This window comes from Oncorhynchus keta, chromosome 34, assembly GCF_023373465.1.
Source record: "Oncorhynchus keta strain PuntledgeMale-10-30-2019 chromosome 34, Oket_V2, whole genome shotgun sequence".
NCBI classification, from domain to species: Eukaryota; Metazoa; Chordata; class Actinopteri; order Salmoniformes; family Salmonidae; genus Oncorhynchus; species Oncorhynchus keta.
Genome location: NC_068454.1, coordinates 11,995,793 through 12,015,016, shown reverse-complemented (window position 1 = coordinate 12,015,016; position 19,224 = coordinate 11,995,793). Strand labels below are relative to the sequence as shown.

At 43.5% G+C, this 19,224-nt stretch overlaps 1 protein-coding gene across 5 annotated transcripts in view; it reads left to right on the top strand.

Moving 5' to 3' along the window:
• dcaf6 (ddb1 and cul4 associated factor 6) overlaps nucleotides 1-19,224 on the top strand; it is a 57,216-nt gene that overhangs the window by 15,464 nt on the left and 22,528 nt on the right. For all 5 annotated transcript variants that reach the window (XM_035749334.2, XM_035749333.2, XM_035749337.2 and 2 more), the window contains exons 2-8: nucleotides 4,145-4,206; nucleotides 8,434-8,526; nucleotides 9,744-9,929; nucleotides 10,128-10,241; nucleotides 10,653-10,788; nucleotides 11,626-11,837; nucleotides 14,560-14,653. In XM_035749334.2, the coding sequence (XP_035605227.1) occupies nucleotides 4,145-4,206; nucleotides 8,434-8,526; nucleotides 9,744-9,929; nucleotides 10,128-10,241; nucleotides 10,653-10,788; nucleotides 11,626-11,837; nucleotides 14,560-14,653 (897 nt within the window). The remainder of the gene's footprint in view (nucleotides 1-4,144; nucleotides 4,207-8,433; nucleotides 8,527-9,743; nucleotides 9,930-10,127; nucleotides 10,242-10,652; nucleotides 10,789-11,625; nucleotides 11,838-14,559; nucleotides 14,654-19,224) is intronic.

The following is a 19,224-nucleotide window of genomic DNA, read 5'->3' as shown; positions in this document are numbered from 1 at the left end:
GGTAGGTAGTTTGCCCCCGGTGATGCGTTGTGCAGACCTCACTACCCTCTGGAGAGCCTTACGGTTGTGGGCGGAGCAGTTGCCGTACCAGGCGGTGATACAGCCCACCAGGATGCTCTCGATTGTGCATCTGTAGAAGTTTGTGAGTGCTTTTGGTGACAAGCCAAATTTATTCAGCCTCCTGAGGTTGAAGAGGCGCTGCTGCGCCTTCTTCACAATGCTGTCTGTGTGGGTGGACCAATTCAGTTTGTCTGTGATGTGTATGCCGAGGAACTTAAAACTTGCTACCTTCTCCACTACTGTTCCATCGATGTGGATAGGGGGGTGTTCCCTCTGCTGTTTCCTGAAGTCCACAATCATCTCCTTAGTTTTGTTGACGTTAAGTGTGAGGTTATTTTCCTGACACCACACTCCGAGGGCCCTCACCTCCTCCCTGTAGGCCGTCTCGTCGTTGTTGGTAATCAAGCCTACCACTGTTGTGTCGTCCGCAAACTTGATGATTGAGTTGGAATTGGAATTGGAGTTCTCCAATGTTGAAAAGGCATTATATTGCTGCATCCGAAGCTGTTACTCCGAGAAAGTGTTACAGTCGAATGGCAAGCTTTCAGGCTAGTTTTTGAGGACGTCACTGACCTGGGAAGAGCTCTGTTGATTGAATCTATTCCTCAACACTCTCAAAATGTATTGGCTGTGAAAATAATATGTCAGAGGGGTGTGGGTGTGTATGGCAACTTGGAATATTGATATAGTCAGGCACTTTGTTTTGATTTGAACAGCAATGCACTAGAACCCAGCTGTAGAACAAAAGCTGATATTGTGCCTTGAATGCACTGACTAACTTGGAGCTCAGACTTCAATACGATTACAGAGCATTGGCTTGTTTCGTTTGTTTATTTATTTATCATCTTGCCTATTTATTTACCCCTGTCTCTCTCTTATTGAACGGGACAGTCCAATTTAATCTGGCCAGGCGGCCCCATACACATAGTGTCATTGTTTATATGAGGGCAATTCCATGATAACGGAATTACGTGGAGACTCCAGATTTTTCACTTGAAAATGTATACCAAACAAAAAACATTGATTTCAAAGTGTAACAAACGATACAACTATATGCACTAGGACTACTTTTAACAATTTCCACTGAATATTTATATAAACATATTTACAAGAAGAACTGTGATACAACGTTTGGTCAAATAATAATGAGGGAGATTTTACCGTAATTCTGTTACCAAACAGTTTTTCCAGTAAATATTTTATTTTTATACTGTGTAAATTGTTCCAAATAATCATTGTGCATAGAGTTGTATGGTTTTTACAATGAAATGTGTTGTTTTTTTTGTTTGGCATTCGGCGTAATTTCGTTAGCATTTCAGGACCGGCACCGAGGCACGCTAGGTTACAGAGGCAGGCCATAGTGTTAATGACGGTCTACTTTGCCTTTTGACAATGGCCTTGTACTGTCAATGCACAGTAGTCTGTCATAGTGGATGATGGAACTAAGGCCTTCCTTTCCATGCCCTCTACATTCATGCAGTATACCTGGAATGCTTATTATATTCTAGACTGTCATCTCTTTACCTGACAGGGTCAAATGGCATGAATTCTCTCGCAATGTTTTTTTTTTGTCGAACAATTGTAAAGCAAGTTTAATACTTTAAGGTAAGGTGATGTATTTTAGAACCTGGATCTAGCCTAGCCTAATACAGTACATTGTAGGCTTGCGAGCAAGTTTACTCGTAAAATAGCCGACTGCCAAACCTTTTTTAATGACAGTCTATTTGACGACAGGGTAGCCAGTGTAGGGAGCCTGCTCATTTGATCCCCTATCCCTGTGACGGTGACAGGAGATGCAAGGGATGCTTCTTCAAGATGAGTAATACATTATAAGCTATGGAAAGATTGACTACAACGATTATAACGTAACGTTTTAGTTCTTTCCCTACTCCCTCATTAAATACTAATAGCAGAGGCAGGAAAACAAACTATTGCAAAACAAAATATACCCTTAGGTCGACCGATTTATGATTTTTCAACACCAATACCAATACCAATTTATTGGAGGACCAAAAAAAGCTGATAACGATTAATCGGACGATTTTTATTTAATAAAAAAAAAACGTATTTATTTATTTGTAATAATGACAATTACAACAATACTGAATGAACACTTATTTTAACTTAATATAATACATCAATAAAAATCCATTTAGCCTCAAATAAATAATGAAACCTGTTCAATTTGGTTTATATAATGCAAAAACAAAATGTTGGAGAAGAATGTAAAAGTACAATATGTGCCATGTAAAAAAGCTAACATTTAAGTTCCTTGCTCAGAACATGAGAACATCTGAAAGCTGGTGGTTCCTTTTTACATGAGACTTCAACATTCCAAGGTAAGAGGTTTTAGGTTGTAGTTAATATAGTATTTATAGGACTATTTCTCTCTATACCAGACTCTGCGTGCAAAGAACGCAAGAGAAGTGACACAATTTCACCTGGTTAATATCGCCTGCTAACCTGGATTTATTTTCACTAAATATGCAGGTTTAAAAATATATACTTCTGTGTATTGATTTTAAGAAAGGCATTGGTGTTTATGGTTCGGTAAAGTTGTGCAACGATTGTGCTTTTTTTTCTCGCAAATGCACTTTTGTTAAATCATCCTCCTGCGTTGCATCGATTTATATGCAACACAGGACACGCTAGATAAACTAGTAATATCATCAACCATGTGTAGTTAACTAGTGATTATATTTGATTGATTGTTTTTTATAAGATAAGTTTAATGCTAGCTAGCAACTTACCTTGGCTACTTAATGCATTCGCGTAACAGGTAGGCTCCTGGTGGAGTGCAATGAGAGGCAAGTGGTTAGCGCGTTGGACTAGTTAAGTGTAAGGTTGCAAGATTGAATCCCGGAGTTGACAAGGTAAAAATCTGTCGTTCTGCCCCTGAACAAGGCAGTTAACCACCGTTCCTAGGCCGTCATTGAAAATAAGAATGTGTTCTTAACTGACTTGCCTAGTTAAATAAAGCTGTAAAAAAAAGATTTGGCCAAATCGATGTCCAAACACCTATTTCCCATTGTTATGAAAACTTGAAAACGGCCCTAATTGATTGGCCATTCCGATTAATCGGTCGACCTCTACTTATAAATGGTTCCAAAATTTCTGCTCTAGGGTATTGCCCATATAATTAGGAATCAGAGTACTAGAATGGACATTAACCTTCCTTATGATGGTCCAACGGTCAGCCATGTTGGTCAGGGAGTTTGCCAACCATGGTTTGCCTGCCAATGTTGTAATAAGATATTGTGTAAAATAATGAATGTGAAGAATGTGAAGAATTTATCTGCACTGTGTGTTCGCTAGCTAGGCAGACAGTTTTAGAGGAATGATTCCATACATTTTTCAAATTAACTGCCAACATTCCACAGCCATACACTGGCTCAAATCAGTTGATAGGACTAAGACAAGTTGTAAATGCAACAAGTAATGATATTGTATCATATAATAGCACTCACAGCTTTACAAGAAAACACATTGAGTCATTTATGGGCTATTTACATATATTCTTCAGGCTATTTATTCAGAATTGATATAAAACCTGTATAAACTGTATTATATTACAATATTTTAAGTTGACTATAGTTCCATTACACAATTGCTGATACATCACATGCCCTACTTTATGTTTCCTGCATAAGTAGAAGCAGGAAATGCATCACCTTTGCCTCTACTGTCATTCATTCCAATTAGACTGATTTTGCATTTCTCCCTAACCAAGATGGCTGCCATTTTCGCCTTCATTACTGAACTTTGAGGGTTAATGACATAACCCCTCTATCAATTTAATTAGGAACTCCATGGTATGTTTGGCCATGTCTATGTAATTTACCCTAGTTGATGATGCCCTTGTTGTTGACTTGAATTTCATCAATACGTTTGAATGCTGACTGAAGTAGTCCAATGCAGGTGCTTCTACACCTGCATTGCTTGCTGTTTGGGGTTTTAGGCTGGATTCCTGTACAGCACTTTGATATATCAGCTGATGTACGAAGGGCTATATAAATACATTTGATTTGATATCGTGGTAACAATTGTGACTAGCTAATAAGGTATTTCTTCTGTTTCTGCACAGGGAGAAGAGAATTTGTCCAGCGGCTGAAACTCGAAGCGACACTCAATGTGCACGATGGCTGTGTGAGTATGCGTTACCCACCGTGTGTGGCTGTGGTGTACTCTGTGCGGCTGTGGTGTACTCTGTGCACATAACTGTCCCTCCTTGCATCTTTAGAGCACGTCACCCTCCCCACTCTGTCAGTCAGTGTGTGAAACTCTGTGTCAGACAGACAGAAAACAGAGCCCAGTGTGAGTGTTGAGCTCTGGCCAGATTGGTCATACTCTGTGAAACCTGAGGCAGCCATACGGCCAGTCACACGCCCTGTCAGACTGTCATACCCTGCTAGTCACTCCTTCTACCACTGCACAACAACTTTAAAACTGCCTGATGCTAGTTTGGGTCAAGGATTCTGTCCTTCTCGTCCTGTCTGTTCAGTTGGTTGGAGGGAAATAAAGAGAGAAATGATTAGACACAGAATACAGAAAACAACGACCCACACCCATAGTGGGAAAACAGGCTGCCTAAGTATGGTTCTCAATCAGAGACAACGATAACCAGCTGCCTCTGATTGGGAACCATACCAGGCCTAAACATAGAAACACAACTCCTAGACATACAACATAGAATACCCACCCACGTGACACTCTGACCAAACTAAGAATAGAAACATACAAAGCAATCTAGGGTCAGGGCGTGACATGTATAGTACAAACAAAATGTATTCCTTATGGAATCCCCTCGTACAACTTCCTGCCACATTCCCTGCTTGTAGGCTACATTCAGATAATCGTCCGAGCGAGTTCTGTCAAATTGCGTATTCTCTCAGACCAGTAGCTTGGAAGAGTTTGTCATCGCTCCCACCGACCAAGTCCTTATCAGTGCATATGAAGGATGCAAAGGAGACGTAAGGAAGCCAATTTTTTAAATTTTTAACATTTTTTGAATGTCTATCCGCTTACTGAATCACCATCCGCTCTCTGTCTCCGTGAGGACCTGTCTGTCTCATCTTGGATACCTGAAGCCACTTGAGTTGTCAACCCCTGTTTTCCATCAACAGGAAGTGATCGAGGAAGAATTGCCCTCCAACATGTGTTACTAGTGCCATTCTGACTCACAACGCCCATTAGGCTATTACGAGTGACATGATGTTGCGTAAATGCTGGTGGCCCATCACTTTTCAGTTCCCCAAATCCCAGCATGACCTTTATTGCAGGAGATGTTGTAAGAGATTACGTGTAGGCTTGATCTACTCTGTAGATAACATTACTGTACAGTACTGGGTCAAAGTAGTAGCATAATACGTCATGTGTTGTCATTTAGGCTGTTATTACACTTGACTAAAAGACCCAGTTCTTAAACAGCCCCTTACTCCTTGCTCTAGGCATATTCAGACCTGAATTTCTAAAGTGGATTTAGGGGAAGCTTGTGACATCTTGCTGCGCACTTCTATCCACTTTCTATAGATCTGCATCACAAGTCCAGGGGCTTAGGGCTAAGGGAAAAAGCTACTGTAGAGTTTGGTTTCAGACTTATTCAGAATGAGGCTAGTCTGACTCTGAAGGGCCAGGTTGTGTCGGGTTGAGTTGAGGCTGGGGAGGGGAGGACCTGTTCAGCCAGGGGCACACTGAGTGGTCTGGGTGGCATAAGGACTCTGACCTAGACACAGACACACAGTATTCCTACAGAGTGCTATCAAGTAGGATCAGTATATACAACACAACGGGCTGAATAATGAGTGCTGCAGGTGATGGGATAGGTCAGTATTAGGTCAGTATTCGGGTTGAGCTACAGTCTGCTTGAACAGAAAAGGTGGTGGTTGTGGTCATAGTGATGATAATGATCTCCTCAGTTTCATGTTAGCAACAACCTCCACTTACCACAATGCTAGACCTAAAGACATTGAATATGCAACAGGTTTTTTCAGTGTATAGCATATTTATTACACAATCTAGGCCTACATTTTTACAATACTTTTCTGAAACATGAAATGTTGTCCCTTTCTAAGGGGATATAGGTGAAAAGCAGTATAGCCTTTCCTAGCATGCCTGTGTTGTCCTGGCAACTACTGAAACACAGTGTTAGCAGAGTGGTGACTACAGGAAAACATGCACTCTGTCTTCTTACCCCCCTGGGAGAGACTTCAGCGTTCCTTATCAGTAACCTATAATTTGTCTGTTTCCAATGCATGCATGACATCATGCCCCACATATAGTGACTTCCCCTTTTGTGTCTTGTCTGTCTATTTCTAATATAAACCAGCCAGCATAGCTCTAATTACAGCACGTGTGTTCTTTTTAGCATGTAATAGACCACTCTTATTAATCTAATGTATTTTCTCAGACAGTGATGCGAGCAGTTTCTCTGAAATGACAGCCGTTCTGTGAAAAATGCAATAACATTTACAGTGTTTTTTTAAAGCTGCTCGACAAGGGAAGGACAGTAAATCATGACCGGGGATCACATGGAGATTAAATCACCCAGAAAGACTATTTGGGAATGGTTAGGTGAGGGGTGGAGGGGGAGGGGGAGGAGGGTTCCAGTTGGGTTTGGCAATGAAGAGGGATTGTGTGACCAACCTTGTTGCACGCTGATCGGACTCTCACCCTAGAAATAGAGGGAGGAGAGTGTATTAAACTCTGCTGGGGAACTTAATGAATTATTGATCTACGGTCACAAAGACACGGCGCCTAGAGAAGGCTCTGTGTTGCAGATATAGAATGTTCCATTATACACTAAACAAAAATATAAACGCAACATGCAACAATTTCAAAGATTTTCCCGAGTTACAGTTCATATAGGGAAATCAGTCAATTGAAATCAATTCACTAGACCCGACTTGTATGGATTGCACATGACTGGTCACAGATACCTTCAAAAAAGTAGGGGTGTGGATCAGAAAAGCAGTCCCTATTGGGTGTGACTACCATTTTCCTCATGCAGCGCGTCACATCTCCTTCACATAGAGCTGATCAGGCTGTTGATTGTGGCCTGTAGAATGTTTTCCTACACCTCTTTAATGGCTGTGCGAAGTTGCTGGATATTTGGCTGGAACTGGAATGCGCTGTCGTACACGTTGATCCAGAGCATCCCAAACGGGCTCAATGGGTGACATGTCTGGTCAGTATGCATGCTTCCAGGAATTGTGTTCAGATCCTTGGGACATGCATTATGCAAGGCCATGCATTATCATGCTGAAACATGAGGTTATGGCGGTGGATGAATGGCATGACAGTGGGCTTCAGGATCACAGTATCTCTGTGCATTCAAATTGCCATGATTAAAATGCCATTGTGTTCATTATCCGTAGATTTTGCTTGCCCATACCATAACTGCACCGCCACCTTGGGGCACTCTGTTCACAACGTTGATATCAGCACACCGCTCATCCACATCTGCCATCTGCCCTGTACAGTTGAAACCGGGATTAATCTGTGACGAGCACACTTTTCCAATATGGCAGTGGCCATCAAAGGTGAGCATTTTCCCACTGAAGTTGGTTACGATGCCGAACTGCAGTCCGGTCAAGACCCTGTTGAGGATGCCGAGCACGCAGATGAGCTTCCCTGAGAAGGTTTCTGACAGTTTGGAGAAATTCTTCAGTTGTGCAAACCCACAGTTTCATCAGCTGTCCGGGTGGCTGGTCTCAGATGATCCCGCAGGTGAAGAAGCCGGAAGTTTAGGTCCTGGGCTGGCGTGGTTACACGGCGTCTGTGGTTGTGAGGAAAGTTTGGACGTACTGCCAAATTCTCTAAAACGACGTTGGAGGCGGCTTATGGTAGAGAAATTAATATTTGTTCTCTGGCAACAGCTCTGGGGGACATTCCTGCAGGCAGCATGCCAATTCCACACTCCCTCAACTTGAGACATCGGGGGCATTGTTGTTTGACAAAACTTCACATTTTAAAGTGGCCTTTTGTCCCCATGATCAAGCTTCTTGATATGCCACACCTGTCAGGTGGGTGGATTATCTTGGCAAAGGAGAAATGCTCACTAACAAATAAATTTGTGCAAAAATCTTCAAGAAAGAACCTTTTTGTGCATATGGAAAATGTCTGTGATCTTTTATTTCAGGTCATGAAACATGGGACCAAGACTTTAAATGTTGCGTTTTATGCTTTTGTTCAGAATTGTTTGTTTCTCATTTGGTGAACTTTCACCCGGTTTCTATTTGACCGAGGGACGCTTTGATGTTACACCTTAGATTGGGTTAGGAATTCCACAGTTGTAGACAAAAAGCTGTTTTCAGTATTATTATTATTATGTGCTGAGGCCAAGAGTGAACTCACACTGTTTTTTGTCCCAATCAGGTCAATACTATATCCTGGAACGATACCGGGGAGTACATCTTGTCAGGGTCGGACGATACCAACCTGGTCATCACAAACCCATACAACAGAAAGGTAAGGTGTTAGTCAGATTTTAGTTTAAAAAATATGATTTTAGTTAAAAAAAGATGTGATAATAAAAAGTGCAGGTAAAAAAAAAAGTGTGCAGGTTAGGTTGGAAACACAAAACAGAAAACAGATTATTCATTCAAACATATGACCTTACATCACCAACATCCTGTTTTTATTACACCGTTACATGGTCGACCTGGGGTGAAATTATAATGGATTGGATGTGTAGATAGTGCTCATTATATGGAGGAGAACTTACCTACTGAAAGATCTTTATCACCGATAAAGACGGACAGAGAAAAAAACTGACAGTGAGTAGACATCTATAAACCTCCCATCAGCTTAACAACAGTCAAAGAAATACGCTGTTGAGAGATTCTGAAAATGAACAATTGCTGATCCAACCTTTCGGTCTCTTGTGTTGATGTGGAACATGACCTTGGTCAATTGGGTGCTTTGGATTCTCGTAGGATTTTTTTTCAGTGCCCGGCATTATGTATGCCCTATACATCATGTATACCCTCTTCTATTTTACAATCTTGTCCAATAATTTACATTTGATAAGCATCTCAGTCAGCAGCACCACCCTGTATCCCACTGCTGGCTTGCCTCTGAAGCTAAGCAGGGTTGGTCCAAGATGGAAGACCAGATGCTGCTGTAAGTGGTGCTGGAGGGCCAGCAGGAGACACTTTTTCAAGGCAGTGATTGGGGACATTGCCCTGTGTAGGGTGCAGTCTTTCGGATGGGACGTTAAACAGGTCTCCTGACTCTCTGTGGTCAGTAAAGATCCCATGACACATCGTAAGAGTAGGGGTGTTAACCCTGGTGTCTTGGTGAAATTCCTAATCTGGCCCTGATACCATCACGGCCACCTCATCATCCCCAGCTTCTAATTGGCTCATTGATCTCCTATCCCCTGTAACTATTCCCCAGGTCATTGCCGTAAATGAGAATGTTCTCTGTCAACTTACCTGGTAAAAAAGGATGGACACAGTTCAACTGACCAGAATGTTTTTTGGTGATTTGAGTTGACGTAATTTGACGAAGCATGGGAGAGTAGAACCAAGGTTTCCCTTTTAGTCAGAAGAGGGAGCAACTCATCCCAGGAGTCTTCAATGCAAATGTAGAGGATACCAATGGAGGGAGATGCACCGATAGAATCAAACACATACATACACACCTGCAACTCGCTACACACACTCCTCTGGAACTCTCCTCAGGTCAAGGCAACCATACGGTCGGGTCACCGGGCGAACATCTTCAGTGCTAAGTTCATGCCTCAGACCAGTGACCAGCAGATCATCTCGTGCTCTGGGGATGGTATCATCTACTACACCCACACAGAGAAGAGCCCCGACATCAACCGGCAGTGCCAGTTCACCTGCCACTACGGAACAGCCTACGAGGTACTGGACACAAGCGTTTCTCAACTTGTTTGTACCAGGATGTTGGATTTTTTTTGTTTGTTTGTGTGTGTGTGGCTTATTTGAAAATAGGTTTAGGGAGCTACCCAAATGTTTATTTTTTTGCTTCACATTTTCCTTCCTCCCTCCCTCTTTCCCTTCACCTCTTGCTTCACTCTCCTCCTCCTGTTCTCCTTTTAGATTATGACAGTACCCAACGACCCCTATACGTTCCTGTCGTGTGGGGAGGACGGCACCGTGCGCTGGTTTGACCTGCGCACTAAGACCAGCTGTACTAAAGAGGACTGCAAAGATGTAAGGAAGGAGGGAAATAAATCAATGTTTATTTTTCTAAATCTAAATTTGTATTGATTTTGAACATAAAACCATCAAACAAAGAACACAAATCAAGACTTTTCTCTAACTTTTGATCTATTATTTGACCTGTGTTGTAAAGTCGGCATATTCTGTATCACAACCGTCCGTGATTGGGAGTCCCATAGGCCCGCGCACAATTGGCCCAGCGTCATTTGGGTTAGGCCGTGGTAGGCCGTCATTGTAAATAAGAATTTGTTCTTAACTGACTTTCCTAGTTAAATAAAGATTAAATAAAAAAACATCTGCTTATTTTATTGTTTTTAAATAATATATCACCCCGTTTTCCTGATTTTTAGCCCACGGTGGTGGTGGTGGTGGTGTTGTTTTTTACTGTCTTCCTCTCACCAGGACATCCTGATCAACTGTCGGCGGGCGGCGACGTCTATCTCCATCAGTCCGCTGGTGCCCTATTACCTGGCGGTGGGCTGCTCTGACAGCTCCGTACGCATCTATGACAGACGCATGCTGGGCACCAGGGCTACGGGTAACAACCATCTCTGTCCTCTCATGTAGCTCTCCCGGTCTGTCTGTCTGTCTGTCTTTGTTGTCTGAATTTCGATCAGTAGATACAGTGAGCTGTATTGGGACACTGACACATTTTTTTGTTTGTTTTGGCTTTGTACTCCAGCACTTTGGATTTGAAATGATACAATGACTACGAGGTTAAAGTGCTTTCTTTTGAGGGTATTTTCATCCATATCGGGTGAACGTTTAGAAATGTTGAACATAGTCCCTACATTTTAGGGGAACAAAGGTAGTGCCCAAAAGAAATGAATGGTAAATAATGTAGTGTCATTTTGGAGTCACTTTTATTGTAAATAAAAATATAATATGTTTTCAAATGCTTCAACATATAATGTGGATGCTACCATGATTATAGATAGTCCTGAATGTAGCGTCAATAATGATGAGTGAGAAAGTTAGACGCATAATTATCATCCCCCCCAGAAACGCTAACCTCCTCTGTTATTGTAATGTTGAGAGGTTAGCATGTCATGGGGGTATGATTTTTGTGCGTCTCAACTTTCTCACTCATCACTATTAACGATTAATTCAGGACTATCCGTAATCATGGTAGCATCCACATTATTGTTAGTGTTTAGAAACACATTCCAGGATCAGTTTGTCCTGCCAGAGCCTTAACCCTTCGGGAGGAGAAATGCAAAACTGACCTTGGATCAGAGTCTGGAGCCAACTTGATCAAACAAGTGAATTTTGAGTTACGCTATTAATGACTTACTACTACTACTACTCACTCAACTCTGCCCTATGTCATTCCCCATTGCTTGCCTTTGACTGTCTCACTAACCCCCCCCTGCAGGGAACTACATGGGCCGTGGAACGACGGGCATGTGTGTGCGCTTCGTTCCGGCCCACCTGTCCAACAAGTCGTGTCGTGTGACTTCACTCTGCTACAGCGGGGACGGACAGGAGGTGTTGGTCAGCTACTCTTCAGACTACGTCTACCTGTTTGACCCCAATAATGACCAGGCCCGAGAGCTGAAGGGTCCGTCCGAGGAGAGGAGGGAGGAGGTGAGAGGGCGGCAGAGGCGTATGCTTCTCTATGCAAACGGAATTGAGAAATTTGGTTTGGACAGTTTCTCCATAAACAAAATATTTATCTTGTATAACCACACTTTTGTGTGCATATCATAAATTGTCATTGTGCATACTTGCAGTGTCGGGGGTGAGTATAGCTGGTTGAGTCTGTCACTGTTGGGTACCATCTCTGAATGCAGTACAATGAAACGGCAGGCTGGCAGGGTGAGTGCTGGTCACTGAGAGCCACACAGAGATCCACACTCTGCTGCAGTGAGAACAGGCCTCATGGGAGCACAGGGAAAAGACTACTGCACACAGTCAGGCTAGTGTGTGTGTGTGTGTGTGTGTGTGTGTGTGTGTGTGTGTGTGTGTGTGTGTGTGTGTGTGTGTGTGTGTGTGTGTGTGTGTGTGTGTGTGTGTGTGTGTGTGTGTGTGTGTGTGTGTGTGTGTGTGTGTGTGTGTGTGTGTGTGTGTGTGTGTGTGCACTGTGTGTGCCCCCCTGAAAGTCTGTGTATACCAAGCGAGAATGACTGCCCCCACTCATTGAAGCCACGGAAGTTCAAGGCCAACTGCGGCATTTTTGTTGCAGAAAACAGGACCGTAAATCTTGCCATAAATGAAACAATGTTTCGAAGACAATCATGGTACTAATAATTGCTTCTAATACACCAGATGTATGTATTTGAACTGATTTATCACACACAATAAGTTATAAGGATCATTTAGTTGATAGTGGCAGCCTGCAATATTCCGGTCGACCTTCAAATTAGTTCCTCAATGAGAAGGGGCAGCACTGACCTATCCTGCAACTTCACTTCCTGGAGTAGCTCAAATTATATCTCTGTGAGCTCAAACTGCGCATGTTGTATCCATGAGAGGCCCTCTTAACCGACTTAATTTGGCTTAAGTGAGCTATTGAGTCTTCATAGGAATGAATGGTGTTACGTGAGCAATAACTTTTCCCATGTCATATCTACAGTCATTGGTGTATATGTACTTCAGTGGGTTTTTTCCATACACTCTCTGTATTAAAAACATGAATGGTCCATTACATGAGTTATTGTGATTTTATCACGGTACCATGTTTGTTGTCCATATGGGACTTTGCTAGGAGCAGAAACAAACACATGGCTTGACAGACATACTGCAGGTCTCTAATGTAAGCTACTCCTCTCCTCTCTCCTCACTCTCAAGCCAAGGGGATGTTGATTGTAAACAGACAGAGCTGGCTTTGTGTGGAGCAGCTCTCACAACTAAAGTGCTCTCAGGGCATCTCCTGTCAATGTGTTGTGTGGTGGAAGTGCTCTCGGGGTATCTCCTGTTAATGTGTTGTGTGGTGGATGTGCTCTCAGGGTATCTCCTGTTAATGTGTTGTGTGGTGGAAGTGCTCTCAGGGTATCTCCTGTTAATGTGTTGTGTGGTGGATGTGCTCTCAGGGTATCTCCTGTTAATGTGTTGTGTGGTGGATGTGCTCTCAGGGCATCTCCTGTCAATGAGTTGTGTGGTGGAAGTGCTCTCAGGGCATCTCCTGTCAATGAGTTGTGTGGTGGAAGTGCTCTCAGGGCATCTCCTGTCAATGTGTTGTGTGGTGGAAGTGCTCTCAGGGCATCTCCTGTCAATGTGTTGTGTGGTGGAAGTGCTCTCAGGGCATCTCCTGTCAATGTGTTGTGTGGTGGAAGTGCTCTCAGGGTATCTCCTGTCAATGTGTTGTGTGGTGGAAGTGCTCTCAGGGCATCTCCTGTCAATGTGTTGTGTGGTGGAAGTGCTCTCAGTGCATCTCCTGTCAATGTGTTGTGTGGTGGCTGCTGGTGGTGCACTGAGATGACCCTGAGAGGTCAGGGGGAGGAGAGAGGAAGAGGAGGAGGAAGAAAGTTTGAGCGGCATAATTCAATTTAGTGGAGAGAAGGGGGTGGGGGGGGACACACTAAATGCCAGCAGAGAGGAAGGTGTGGGGGTGTGTAAGAAATGTGCTGGATCACGGTCGAATAGTGTGTTCAGCTGTGTCTGGTTTCACCCAGCTCTGCTCCCACATACCTTTCCAAATACAGTGCCTGGCGCAAGCAATATTCCGCCAACCACCCCACCAAAATAGACCAGGACGGAGACTGTAGGGCCTGCCAAGGAGTTTGCCTTTCCTCTTTCTCTCTCTCTTCTGGGCCCTCCATCGCTCTCACCCCGTTCTCTTCCTCCTTTACCCATCATCTTGTTACTCCTGCGACCCTACTTGAGCTCGGGTTCGCTTTCTCCCCCCTTCAGCCCTCTCACCATCTCAACTTTCTTGTTCTCTCTCTCTCCTTAGCTGCCCCACCTCTGTCTCTCTATCTCTATGCAGTTGTCATTCTCTATCTCTGGTCTCAGTGGAAGTTCTCATTCTCTTCCACGTTCTAGATCTCTCTCTCTCCACTGAAGCTGGCTGCCCCCCTCTCGTTCTGTGGCCAGGGGAGGAGCAGAGGCACCTGTGTTGGGTGACCAGTTCCCTGGCTCTAAGCCTGTTGTCCTGTGTGTTGGAGACGGCCAGAGGAAAGTGTGTAGTGCAGAGAGAGAGGTGTGTGTACTAAATAGGACAGTAACAGGGACTGTAGTGCAGAGAGCGGAGTGTGTGTGTGGGGGGGGGTACTAAATAGGACAGGGACTGTGCCATGTTTTGCATGCTATTTTTAACTCTGCTTAGACTTGACAGCATGTTTTTTATGTTTTGTGTGTGTGTCCACAGCTGCGGCAACCCCCAGTGAAGCGTCTCCGTTTACGAGGTGACTGGTCTGACACCGGTCCACGAGCTCGTCCTGAGAGCGAGAGAGAGCGGGACGGTAAGAGTACACCGAATCTTACACACACACACACACACACACACACACACACACACACACACACACATTCTCTCTTATTCCCATTCTTCTCTATTGCCTCTTGTCTCTCTCCCTCTCATTCCAAATTTCAATTCCATTAGGCTCTATTGGTAAAGAAAAACAAAAAAAACTCTCATGCTTTCTCTCACACTCACGCTTTGTCTTATTCACACACACCTATGTATCAAATCAAATTGATTTATATAGCTGATATCTCAAAGTTCTGTACAGAAACTCAGCCTCAGCACAGTGGCTAGGAAAAACTCCCTAGAAAGGCCAAAACCTAGCAAGAACTAAGCAATTTTTTTATCTATTCTATTTTATTTTTGACCTTTATTTAACTAGGCAAGTCAGTTAAGAACAAATTCTTATTTTCAATTACGGCCTAGGAACAGCTATGAGGGGTGGTCAGTCCTCTTCTGGCTGTGCCGGGTGGAGATTATAACAGAACACGGCCAAGATGTTCAAATATTCATAAATTACCAGCATGGTCAAATAATAATAATCACAGTAGTTGTCGAGGGTGCAACAGGTCAGCACCTCAGGAGTAAATGTCAGTTGGCTTTTCATAGCCGATCATTGAGAGTATCTCTACCACTCCTGCATACTAAAGAGTTGAAAACAGCAGGTCTGGGACAGGTAGCACGTCTGGTGAACAGGTCAGGGTCCCATAGCCGCAGGCAGAACAGTTGAAACTGGAGCAGCAGCACGGCCAGGTGGACTGGGGACAGCAAGGAGTCATCATGCCAGGTAGTCCCGAGGCATGGTCCTAGGGCTCAGGTCCTCCAAGAGAGAGAAAGAGAGAATTAGAGAGAGCATACTTAAATTCACACAGGACACCTGATAAGACATATATAGATATAAAAGATATACAGATATAAAAGACTGACCGTAGCCCCCCTAGACATAAACTACTGCAGCATAAGTACTGGAGGCTGAGACAGGAGGGGTCAGGAGACACTGTGGCCCCATCCGATGATACCCCCGGACAGGGCCAAACAGGCAGAAAATAACCCCACCCACTTTGCCAAAGCACAGCCCCCACACCACTAGAGGGATATCTTCAACCACCAACTTACCATCCTGAGACCAGGCCAAGTATAGCCCACAAAGATCTCTACCACGGCACAACCCAATGGGGGCGCCAACCCAGACAGGAAGACCACGTCAGTGACTCACCCCTCCTAGGGAAAGCATGGAAGAGCAGTGACTCAGCCCCTGTAATAGGGTTAGAGGCAGAGGATCCCATTAGAGAGAGGTGAACTGGCCAGATAGAGACAGCAAGGGCGGTTCGTTGCTCCAGAGCCTTTCCGTTCACCTTCACACTCCTGGGCCAGACTACACTCAATCATATCGGGGCAGGGTAGCCTAGTGGGGCAGGGTAGCCTAGTGGGGCGGCAGGGTAGCCGAGTGGTTAGAGCGTTGGACTAGTAACCGGAAGGTTGCAAGTTCAAACCCCTGAGCTGACAAGGTACAAATCTGTCGTTCTGCCCCTGAACAGCCACTGTTCCTAGGCCGTCATTGAAAATAAGAATTTGTTCTTAACTGACTTGCCTGGTTAAATAAAGGTAAAATTTAAACATTTTAAAAATATGACCCACTGAAGAGATGAGTCTTCAGTAAAGACTTAAAGGTTGAGACCGAGTCTGAGTCTCTCACATGGATAGGCAGAGCATTGCATAAAAATGGAGCTCTATAGGAGAAAGCCCTGCCTCCAGCTGTTTGCTTAGAAATTCTAGGGACAATTAGGAGGCCTGCGTCTTGTGACCGTAGCGTACATTTACCAGGTCATTTACCACCTTCACAAGTGCAGTCTCAGTGCTATGATGGAGTCTAAAACCAGACTGAAGCATTTCGTATACATTGTTTGTCTTCAGGAAGGTAGTGAGTTGCTGCACAACAGCTTTTTACATTTTTTTGAGAGGAATGGGAGATTCGATATAGGCCAATAGTTTTTTATATTTTCTGGGTCAAGTTTTGGCTTTTTCAAGAGAGGCTTTATTACTGCCAGTTTTAGTGAGTTTGATACACATCCGGTGGATAGAGAGCTGTTTATTATGTTCAACATAGGAGGGCCAAGCACAGGAAGCAGCTCTTTCAGCAGTTTAGTTGGAATAGGGTCCAGTATGGAACTTGAAGGTTTAGAGGCCATGATTATTTTCATCATTGTGTCAAGAGATATAGTACTAAAACCCTCGAGTGTCTCCCTTGATCCTAGGTCCTGGCAGAGTTGTGCAAACTCAGGACAACTGAGCTTTGGAGGAATATGCAGATTTAAAGAGGAGTCCGTAATTTGCTTTCTAATGATCATGATCTTTTCCTCAAAGAAGTTGATGAATTTATACTGCTGAAGTGAAAGCCATCCTCTCTTGGGGAATGGTACTTTTTAGTTAGCTTTGCGACAGTATCAAAAATTCATTTTTGGATTGTTCTTATTTTCCTCAATTAAGTTAGAAAAGTAGGATGATCGAGCAGCAGTGAGGGCTCTTCAATACTGCACAGTACTGTCTTTCCAAGCTAGTCGGAAGACTTCCAGTTTGGTGTGGTGCCATTTCCGTTCCAATTTTCTGGAAGCGTCCTTCAGTGCTCGGGTATTTTCTGTATACCAGGGAGCTAGTTTCTTATGACAAATGTTTTTAGGGGTGCGACTGCATCTCGGGTATTGCGCAAGTTTAAATTGAGTTAGGTGGTTAACTGATTTTTGTCCTCTGACGTCCTTGGTAGGCAGAGGGAGTCTGGAAGGGCATCAAGGAATCTTTGGGTTGTCTGAGAATTTATAGCACGGTTTTTGATGATCCTTGGTTGGGGTCTGAGCAGATAATTTGTTGCATTAGTCCAGGATTATGAGGAAAAACATTAAGATCCACAACATTTATTCCATGGGACAAAACTAGGTCCAGAGTATGACTGTGGCAGTGAGTAGGTTCCGGAGACATGTTGGAAAAAACCCACTGTCGATGATGCTCCGAAAGCCTTTTCCATGTGAATATTAAAGTCACCAAAAATTTTAATATTATCTACTATGAGTACAAGGTCCAATAGGAATTCAGGGAACTCTGTGAGGAATGCTGTATATGGCCCAGGAGGCCTGTAAACAGTAGCTATAAAAAGTGATCGAGTAGGCTGCATAGATTTCATGACTAGAAGTCTTTTTTTTTTTTTTTTTTTTGTAAATTGAAATTTGCTATAGTAAATGTTAGCAACACCTCCATTCCGCCTTTGCGGGATGCGCGGGGGATATGGTAACCAGGAGGCGAGGCCTCATTTAACACAGTAAATTCATCAGGCTTAAGCCGGGGCGGCAGGACTAGTAGCCGGAAGGTTGCGAGTTCAAACCCCGAGCTGACAAGGTACAAATCTGTCGTTCTGCGCCTGAACAGGCAGTTAACCCACTGTTCCCAGGCCGTCATTGAAAATAAGAATGTGTTCTTAACTGACTTGCCTGGTTAAATAAAGGTAAAATAAAAAAATAAATGTTTCAGTCAGGTCAAGATTATAATCAGTGATTAGATAATTGACTATAACTGCCTTGGAAGTGAGGGATCTAACATATACACACACACCTGGATAACTCTCTACGTCTTCTCCATCTCCTCCAGCTCTAATCTCTCCCACAGAGCCCTGCCACTGCCTCTCATTGCTAACAGGGCCTATCTCTGTCCATGGGGATCTCGTTAGCTTTAGCTCTCACTGACGCACAGCTTATACCGGGCCCAGTTGAGACTATGATGAAGCTGCCTCTTGCTATCACAGACCTTTATCGATGTTAGGGTATTGTAGAATAAGGAGAAGGAAACTTTTTCCTTTTCCCCACCAGGTCAGCAGTTATAATGTCTGGATGATGCAGTGGATTGGTAGTCCGCTGTTGACTATTGAGGGACTTATATGGCAAGCAATACCCTGATATCATTAACTCATTCTGGCCCAGGCAGCACTGTTCATACAGTCAGGGGTGTGACACAAGGATTCTCTAGACCAGGAGTCTCCAACATTTTTCTAGCATGAGGGCTACTTTAAAAGAATGAACAGCTGCGAACGACGAAGCATATTCTTCTCTTCTTCTCTCCCCTGCAACTCTTCCCTGGCTCCTTAGTGTACAAGAGAAAGTAGTGCAGTTTTCTGTCAATATACCTGGTAAAATAATGGTTATTAAACAACTAAGGGGGTTCCTTAAATATATTTTTTTTCTTCCAAACTGTTACAATTTTTTCTATTATTTTTCTTGGTTTTAGATTTATTTTGCTTTTCACACTCAAAATTACTTGTTCATAGAAAAACAACGAAATTGGATGTTCTGAGTCCACGTCAAGGCATAAAATGTGGAATGGAAACGCTTTAGGAAGTAAATCTAAGCAAAGAGATGTAGTCAATCCACTAATACTAAACATGTGCATTTAACATAAAAACATCTCTATATTTAGTATTTTGATTGCCGATAAGGTTTATTTGAGCTAAGGGGACGCCATTTTAAATGACCATAGGAACGACTGACGCCAGTGTGGCACCGGCCAGAATCATATAATTGTCTGAGG